A 9811-nucleotide genomic window follows, 5' to 3' on the forward strand; every position below is an offset into this window, starting at 1 on the left:
ATCCCTCTCTTCTTGCGATCGATACCAATTTAAAGCAGGGCCATCAAAACTTATAGTAGAAACAAGCATTTTTTCTGATTTAGTGAGTGTGAATTTGAAAATACCTCTCCGCTCAGAATAGCCATGAGTCCGGATCTTCTCCTGAGAAAACAAGCATTTCTACCTTTTTGAATTTGCTTCGATCCGCTGCAGCATCATCGTTCACAGTTTTTCTCTCATTTCGGCTTTCTTGAGCGATTCGCTCAGTATTGGCCGATTTGCTAAACGACGCTTCCTTCTCCTTTCCTTTCGCCGATGTAGACTCGTGCATCACAGAGTCTATCGTCTTCTCACTCAATCCTGATCGTTCTTTTGACACTGATTCCATTACCATCAATAACATCTGTTGATGTTTATCGGATTGCAGACGCATCATTTCCAGATTTCTCGATATTTCGCTTAGGTTCGACTCGATCGCCGGTACTTTCATTATTTCTTTCTTCATTGTGATAATCTCCTGATCGATCAACTCTAACCTCTCTTCAATCCTTGTTTGCACCATTTCGCTCCCAGATTTCGATTGCTCTAATACCAAAAATGATGGAACTCCACCTTTTGTATGAGTTATATTCTTTATTCAAAGGACAATATGAATTGAATTGAAAGGATTTCAATTCGAATTACAATCTCTGTTGTTCTTCTCTCTAGAATCAACAGCCAACTTTTACATGAATGAAAAGCTAAAAACTCTTTCCCGCCTCTCTAACAGTATTTATACTAATGATTTAACCGACTCACTCTCCCCCCTTCACACGCTTTGCATGTGTGATTTACTTCTTCTCTTATATACAAACTTAATAGGCGGAAGTGGAGGTCTAACAATTTTACATGGGAAACCATGAGTATGTGTCAAGTGTCATTATTCATAGTTCACAAGTGCAATGTCAATCCTAAACTGCTTTATAACTAAAAACACGTACGCTACAGAGTGCTGGATGTTTTATTTCTTTTTAATTTAAGACAAGAAGAATAATACAAATTGCTAGATACTTACATATCCTGAGGAAGAGTTGAGTCGTCAGTACTTGGATAGAAACATAGTGATCCACCACTTTCAATGCTAAGAAATTTTAGGGACGCCAAGTCAGTGTATTCATTTGTAACAGCAAATATGTCTACACAAACTCCTGCTTGAACGGCAACTGCAGCCTGTAGATGTAAATGAATACCTACAACCTCGAAAAGCATCTAAACAGAATAGAGCAACTGTTAATTAGCCATATTACCAACTCCTTATAAAATGGGGTCTGCTCAGGAAGTAATGCACGGTCCGCATCCTCTCCTTTACTAGCATATTGCTCTCCATATCGCCTTGTGTCAAGTTGCCCAGCTCCATAATCAGGAGGACCAGATAGGAAGGCAAAAATTCTAGCTGAAGTAAAGAAGACAATACCAGACATCATAATTAATGCCCTTTGATTGAAAAAGAAACGTGCAGTGCTCAGTGCCTGTATTTTGAAAGCATTGAAACTATTAGATGAGCTTTCCCCTGTAATACTTGCCTAATGCAAATATATTCCCATATTCTGATCCGAGGTAATTAAGGAGTGCTTCCATAGCCACACCAAAACCTCTTCCACCCATCAATATACCATCTATTCCTTGACCTGCTGCTGTAGTTCTCTCCCATGATGTCGTTGGTCGAAGAGTTTCAAGAGCAGCCTCAATGCGATCCTTGCAGGTTTCCACCTACAATCAGATTGTTTAATTAAAGGCTCATCCAATTGTAAAGCATGACAGAGTGAAAATTCCAGGATTTTGTGCTTGATAATTGATAAAAAATAATCAATTAGATAAAGTACAAAGGCAAAATGCATCAACATCCTTCACATACCGGTGCCAAAAACTGCAACAAAGGCATTACATCTTCAAGTTCAATTGGCAGGGCCCCCTCCGTATCAGGGGGAATGAAGACATTCTTCACAACGGGTATAGGACCTTGAACATCATACAGACCTAGTTTGTGGCTGAAGGTAGCAAGACCAAAAAGTGAACCAGGCCCAAGAGCTACAAGGAATATTGAATTACCACAAAATAAAATGACTTAATAAGAATTACAGATCTAAAAGAAAATAAGGTTTTAATCCAACACTTGAAAACCTTCTAGAGCTGCCAGTAATGCACTTTTCGTGAGCTCCAAAAATTCTTCTGAAGCTGCAGTTGAAAACCAAATAAAATAATATGATAAATATGAAGGGCATCTCCCAAGGGAAGCAAAGGGTGAAATAAATGAATTAATTAATAGGTATTTTAAAATGCATTTATTGTTCAATCGTTTTTTCATATTTTGCATCCTATTTAAACAGATTCCTCATATGACAATAAGAACTTTTAATCTTCACTTCAAAAAATAACTTGGGGGGAAATCTTCGATAGAATAGACCCAATTCTGTAGAAAAATATATTGTTGTAGTATGTCCTCCAAAAATATACTAAATGGTTAACAAATAAGCACATAGTTTTCTGGTAATAGTTTTCTGGTAACAGTCAACGATTATGTTATAACTAATCATGAACATAAATAACTTTGACAATATATGAACCATAATCAGCTTTTATTCACTCCAAACCATCTCTCGCATTTGTATCAGTTCAAAACCAAATAAAATCATTTGAAGATCACAAATGCAATGGTAAACAAAAAAGAAGCATAAGATCTACCAAATAATCTTGTCTAGTAAAGAACAGGATACAATTAACAAAGAAATCGCTGGATAACTACATAAAATATAGGGACTTCCACAATTAGAAAAAGTAATTACCAAAGTTAATGGATATACGTATTCACGCAATAGATGACATTATAAAACCAACTACCTTTTCGCAGAAGAAGTTGTATCTAACAGTGTAGAAGCAAAGCTCTTACACATGGGTACTTTGTTCCAAAATAGAAATGTTGCATAGGAAGTGTAAATGCTAAGCCAATTCATGCATTCAGTGTCTCATTTCAAAGATGGGTGTAAAAATCTAAGATATTTAAAATAAACTGAAGAACAGGTCTTGGTCTACCAAAAAGGCACAAATACAGATACTGACACGAGGCATGAAAACAACACAACTTGGACACAGTGGCACATTATTTTTAAAAAAATTCAGGGCACAAACACAGCAAAGACGCCTTTATTAAAATATTGATTTATTTATACGTATATTGTCTATTTTATGAAATAACTTGGTGTGTAACCGAAGTCTAATCTTTACTTTTGAATGAAATCCCTCTTGATGTGAGAGAACAAGATTATTTATTGAGGAAAATGTAATACTAATTATGTCGTAACTAACTATGTACTTGTAACTATTATAACAGAAAACTAAAACAGAAAATACTAGGACAGTAGATTTAAGCTAGGACAGTAGGTTTTAGCTATTTGGATTACATCATTCCACCCCTGAGCATCAAACTCGTCCTCGAGTTGGATCTGCTATGTAAGCTGGAATCCATCAGGAGCGTGATATTTTTTTAAGTCAACCATGTTGAAAACTGCATTACAGGCCATTCAGAAAGGCCTTCATTTGTCTTAAATCCATCTAATGCAGCACTTGCAAGAGTGACAATCTCTCTCTTGAAAGGTAGGTATCTTTCAAGACCTGGTGTAGAATTTGCAGCAGCAGAAACTATATCCACTACTAACTAGCACGCGATGAACCTCATCGACACAAAGGCGAGATGGTTTTTTTGCAAGCTCTAGAACACCTTTTATTAGAGATCGCAAACCCTTTTCAGGGAATATCAAATATGGTTGATAACCATCAGCTTCTAACACAATCCTCTTGACATTGTCAAAATGTCTGTCTAGAGGGAGCTGCTTGATTCTGTTTGGAAAGTTTCCCTCAAAACTATCAACAATTTTCCAACCAGCACCCTCACTAGTTGCAATGTGCTGAAGAAATTTATCTTCCAATTCACGGCAGAACTGCAAAGCTACAGCTCTTATCCCTTCAGTACTTTCCCCCATATGGTCACCAAGTTTCGATAACTCCTCTTGAACAATCTGAGACTTTCCTTGTAGCCATGATAATAGGTTTGGAAGTCTTTCATACCGTTCAGTATTTGATGAGCCAAACCATCCACCAAAGCAATTCTACTCAGTTTACTCTGAGGGGCTCCAGTCAGTAAGGATTTCAGACTTTCACTCTCGGCTCTCCATGCAGTTTCCGAAGAACTTTCAGAGCCAACAGAACCAGACTGTGCAGTAGCAATTGAAACAGACTTACCAATTAAAGCATCCCATGGTATATCTGAAGACCTTGGTGGTCCTTGATTTATTAATAAAGCCTGTACAGCAGCCAGAGATTTCTGATCTGAAGAAGCTTGATCTATTTTACTAATTATCCCAATAGTTGTAGTTCCATCATAACTAGGTCAATCGATTTTCATTTTATACTCTGTTGGTTCTCTTCTTCTTTCATCAAAAAGTGGCCAGAACCTTCTATCTTGATCATTTACTAACCTTTCTTGAGGCTCATCATCAGAAGAGCTCCATTCTTGAGGTTCTTGATAGTAATCTTGGAATTTTGGAGGGAGTTCTTGATAATCTTGCACCGTGAAAAAAAATTGGATCAAAAGAAAATGCCATTTTGGAGTTCTATCAACAATTTTCTTGTGTAGGCGAAGATCCAGTATTTTCTGAATCCTTATACAAGGAATTACAAAAGAAATTCTTTCAACAAAGATGTGAATTAGGAAGGATTGGTCGAAGAAATCTGAACCAGACTTAATCTTGATATATCTTTCTTCTTTCTTGCACTTCAAACCTTCTTTCTTGAGGTTCCGCCCCACTCTTTGAAATCCAGCCCCTTGAATGCCTCGCTGCCCCCACTCTTGAACAAATTCTTGACAATCTTCATGCAATATTTGAGGAGGTGCTAAGGTTTCTAGCCATTGCAAGACTTCTTGAAGTGTTGCTTGTATTCCCTCCACCAAAGCTTCCAATGACAGCAAGCGTCGCAAGGAGGTTCTTGTAGAGAGGACGGGAGTTATATCCGCCTCTTGGTTTTGAGCAGGATGCTCCGCCGCCGCCAGATTTACTCGTCAGCGAGCCATGGACCCAAGAGCATTATGGTGCTCTGATACCAATTGGTGTGTAACCAAAGTCTAATCTTTACTTTTGAATGAAATCTTGCCTCTCAATGTGAGAGAAGATTATTATTTATTGAGGAAAATGTAATACAAGTTAGTTATGTAGTAACTAACTAAGTAGTTGTAACTATTATAACAGAAAACTAAAACAGAAAATAATAAGACAGTAGATTTAAGCTAGGACAGTAGGTTTTAGCTATGTGGATTACATCATAACAAGACTTCCATTGAAAAAAATAAAAGAATACACCAACATATAAAATATGTTCAGCCCACAAGAAGGGAGTCAAAATACAAGAAGGGGCTCCAGTCAAGTAAAATAAAAGTCTGAAGATTCTATTCTTCTCTCGCCCCATAGTCCCCACAAAATAACATTCCAGCCTACCACAAAAACATCCTCTTCTCATGAAAAAAACAAATACAAGGTAACTCTCTTCCTTGGATTGGAATTGGATGTTTTATTTCAGCTCAGGTTCAAGCCTCTTCACATTTGATTTGGATTGATTTTATTTATCCTGCTCAGTCCTTCTATTTTTCTCTATATTTGTTTTGGTATTTTTGGTATTTTAGTTTGGTTTCCTTGTATTTTAAGTGTTGGCCTCTTTTCATTCTATCAATGAAAAAGCTTTATTTGCTTTTCCGAAAATTTACATATATATAGAAAGAGAGAAAGGAGCCAAAAGCACTTTGAGGCTTTTTTCTTTTTAAGAGATAAGGCATAACCCTTGAGGTGGTCACCTCAAATTTATCACCAAAAAGAACTCTTCCAGCTTTAATAGATTTGGCGACTTTTTACATGAAAATGATGCTGTGGAAGAAGCGAATTGTGGTGAAGTACTACTCTCCTAGCTGTCTGTGGTCGACCATTACTTGTGCTTCTTCTAAATCTCTGAGGCGATTTATTAGTCAAACTATTAAACGGTTGGCCTCATGTGTACAGTGTAGTCTTTGTTCAGGTTGATCCATTTTTTTTAAGGATCCTTCGCTTAATAGTGTTGTCCCCTTGACGGTGTTCCCCAAATTGGCATCTCGCTATGTCATGTCGTGTCGGGTGTCTCATGTCCGTGTCCGTGTTTCTTAGTTGGGGATTATAGTCACATAATGGAGGAGTTTGTCTTCCATCCACCGTCTCAAAAGAGGCAGATTCTTGTGGTACATGACTACATTTGTGTTCTGCTATGGGTGTTATAAGGAGAGAGAAATAATAGGAACCTTAAAGAAGTGAAGCAGGACAATGGGGATATTTAGGCTCTTGCTAGAATCTGTCTCTATTTGGGAATGTTAAATATTTTTTGTACTTGTCTTTCGTGGCTTAATTTGCTTGATTGGACTCCCTATCTTTAGTAGGAACTTCTTTATGTGTGCTTGGCTTTTTTTGTACGTCCATTTAATCCCCCCACCCCCCCACTCCGCCCCCTAATGAAAATGATGCTTAGTGGAAGAAGCTAAATGTGGCAAAGTACCACTCTACCAGCTGTCTATGGTTGACCATAACTCAGGGTTCTTCTAAATCTCTGTGGTTATTTATTTGTCAAACTGTTGAACAGTTCGCCTCTCGTATACAGTGTTGTCTTGGTTCAGTTTGATCCATTCTTTTCTGAAGGTCCTTCGCTTAATTGTATAGTCCACTCGACTGTGTTCCCCAAATTGGCATCTCGTCATGCCGTGTCGTGTTGGGTGTCTCGTGTCCGTGTTTGTGCTTCTTAGTTGAGGATCATAGTCACATAATGGAGCAGTACCTCTTCCATCCACTGTTTTGAGAGAGGAACATGCTTGTGGCACATGACGACATTCGTGTTCTGTTATGGGTGTTATAAGGAAAGAGATATAATAGGATCCTTAAAGGGGTGGAGCGGGACAATGGGGATGTTTAGGTTCTTGCTAGAATCTGTGTCTCTCTTTGGGCGTCCATGTTAAATATTTTTTGTACTTATCCTTCGGGTCTTATTTTGCTTGATTGAACTCCCTATCTTTAGGAACTTCTTTGAATGTGCTTTGCTTTTTTGTATGTCCATTTCTCCCCAATGAAAGTATTCAATGTTTAAAAAGGGGAGGGTAACATATATTACTATTCAAACAAAAGTCCATGTTTCCTTTCATCACAAAATAGGGAAGAAAATGAAAATTCCTAAACGGGACACATCAGGGATTCCATTATATTAGTATCTTCTAATTGGGATATTCTTTATAATGTTTTTTGGTAATTTTTCAATTCCTTTGATAATTACAGTACTGCAGAATGAAGAACCTCATTTTAAAAATCAATAAATAAAAATTTGCTTCTTATTGGCACCCGCCTCAATTTTAAATGCCCTATCAGAGAGAGATGGATAGAACTATTTGGATCAGAGACATATGAGTGGGTTTATAGAAATCTCACATGACAGATCGATAGCTGCAACATATACTGGACGAGATTGCATTGCTTCTCCTCCAGAGCCTTCATCTTTAAAATGAGAAAAAAAAAATTGATTAATGTAAACCCCAGAAAGAAAAGAGGAAATACAACTATCAAACAATAACCTTCAAAAAGAAGAAGAAACTATTAATCAATAGGACCAGTAGAGCAAGAGAGAACAGGGTGGTGAAAACAAAGCCTAGAATTACTGGCTGAATGCCAGGTAACCGAATGCGAGACAACAAAGAAACAAAAAGAAACCTAAATCATTATACGACATCAATAAATCCAATCAATTCTTTAGCAGTTCTTCAATTTTGCACACCATAACAAAACTCCAAATCCACCAAATCCCACAATTACAAACTAAAGGAACAATTACGGGGGAGAGGCTGTTTCTGAAGAAAGCAAAGAAAAAATGAAGAAGAAAACGTACTCACCAGGGAGCTCGAGATCTATGAAAGAGGACATCATCTCGGGGCAGGATTCAGGATTGGAGAATCGAGCAATCGCCTTGGAAGAGAGGCCATTGAGGGTACCGCAGAGAGCACAGGTCCATGCCCAATGTTCAAGGTCACAATAGGAGTTGAAGTAAGCCCAGCAATGCTCGCAACGGGGAAGGAGGTGGGCGTCGGATCCGTAGGCGGGAGGGCGGCCATTCTCGTCCTTGGAGGCAAAGGGGGTGACGGAAACTCCCCATGGAAGACCAGAATTCTCCTGAGCATCAGCGTCAATTGGGAAACGAGAGACTGTAGCTCTAACAGCCATAGCCTCCGAGTTTTTAGCTCTCTCCGTTGAACCGATAGCCCAGTAGAGGAAATGGTGCCGGTCGTCGGAGACTGTATGTTAGAAATTTTCTAAAGAAAAAAAGAAAAAGAAAATGACGTGGCGTTCCACGTAAGATGGACCAATTGTGAAGCGCCTCCTCAAACAGAGAAAAAAATAAAGAAAAGAAAAGACCAATCGGGGAAATTTTCAGTATTTGATAAAATGGGTCTTTTTGAAAATATAAAAAAGCTGCAGAATATTAATAGAACAATTTCAAAAATGAAAAGAGTCCAGAGCTCCACCGTGTAATCCCAAAAATACTCCATCAACCACGCCGTCAATAACGCGTGCCTAATATATTTGTAATCGTTTAGATTTTGTTATTGTTTGATATACGATCGTTTAGATATCTACAATTTATACGTTATCGTTTAGATATGGCTACAACACGATCGATCGTTTAGATATGGCTATAATTTATACGCGATCGTTTAGATATGACTACAACAGGATCGTTTAGATATGGCTACAATTTATACGCGATCGTTTAGATATGTTATAATTTATCAATTCATCGTTTAATTTTGTTACACCATCCTTTAGATTTAGGCCCCAAATCTAAATGATTTTTAAAAAAAAAATTGTTACACTATTTTTTTAATTCTTTTGGTACACGATCGTTTAGATTTCTTTACATGATCGTTTAGATTTATCTACACAATCATTTACCTTTTTTTTACACGATCGTTTACATTTGGCTAATCCAATCCAAATGATTTTTTTTCAAGATTTTTTATACATGATCTTTTATTTTTTTTACACGATCGTTTAGATCGTTTACATTTTGCTACTCTAATCTAAATAATTTTTTTTCAAGATTCTTTATACATAATCTTTTTTTTTTACACGATCGTTTACATTTGGCTACTCCAATCTAAATGATTTTTTTTCAAGATTCTTTATACACGATCTTTTAGATTTTGTTATTTTGTTGTATACAGTCGTTTAGATTTGGTTACCCAAATGTAAACGCGTAAAAAAAAGACGATGGAAAGAAATCGCAGCGAAAAAAAGAAGCGGAAAAGTAGAAAGACGATGAAAAGAAATCGAAGCGAAAAAAAACGAAGAGGAAAAGAAAAAAACGATGGAGAGATTAAATAGCATAAATAAATAATTGAAAAAATAAGAAACATGATGGAAAGAAATCGCAGAAAAGAAGAAAGACGAAATCGCACGGGAAGACAAAATAACAGAGGAAGACGAATCGCGAGGAAGAAAAGAAAGATGGAAGGGCAAACTTGAAATATTTAAAAAATGGCTAACCTTGTGGGCTTTGTTACACAGGTCGTAAATAGTTTACAGTTTTGTTAGATTTATATAAGTTTCCCTTGATAAAAAACCTTTAATTTTGTATTTTATGCAAAATAATAACAATAATATTTTCAAACTTGTGTCAAGTATGTTAGACAAAATAAGTTTCAAATTATTAGGTAAATTTTTCATAACAAATCCATAAAATATTTACT

At 36.9% G+C, this 9811-nt stretch overlaps 1 protein-coding gene across 2 annotated transcripts in view; it reads right to left on the bottom strand.

Moving 5' to 3' along the window:
* Positions 1–8445, bottom strand: part of LOC103499983 (protein transport protein sec24) — a 30991-nt gene extending 22546 nt beyond the window's left edge. Inside the window, exons 1-7 of one of the 2 annotated variants that reach the window (XM_008463168.3) lie at positions 7958–8445; positions 7500–7565; positions 2140–2193; positions 1874–2046; positions 1542–1728; positions 1266–1411; positions 1034–1188 (exon numbers count right to left, since the gene is read on the bottom strand). In XM_008463168.3, coding sequence (XP_008461390.1) covers positions 1034–1188; positions 1266–1411; positions 1542–1728; positions 1874–2046; positions 2140–2193; positions 7500–7565; positions 7958–8285 — 1109 coding nt within the window. In that variant the 5' untranslated portion in view covers positions 8286–8445. Of the gene's footprint in view, positions 1–1033; positions 1189–1265; positions 1412–1537; positions 1729–1873; positions 2047–2139; positions 2194–7499; positions 7566–7957 lie in introns of both variants that reach the window. The other variant, XM_051079916.1, reaches the window with a different exon arrangement.
* Between the last annotated feature and the right edge of the window lie 1366 nt (positions 8446–9811).

Source organism: Cucumis melo, chromosome 12 (assembly GCF_025177605.1).
Source record: "Cucumis melo cultivar AY chromosome 12, USDA_Cmelo_AY_1.0, whole genome shotgun sequence".
Taxonomy (NCBI): Eukaryota; Viridiplantae; Streptophyta; class Magnoliopsida; order Cucurbitales; family Cucurbitaceae; genus Cucumis; species Cucumis melo.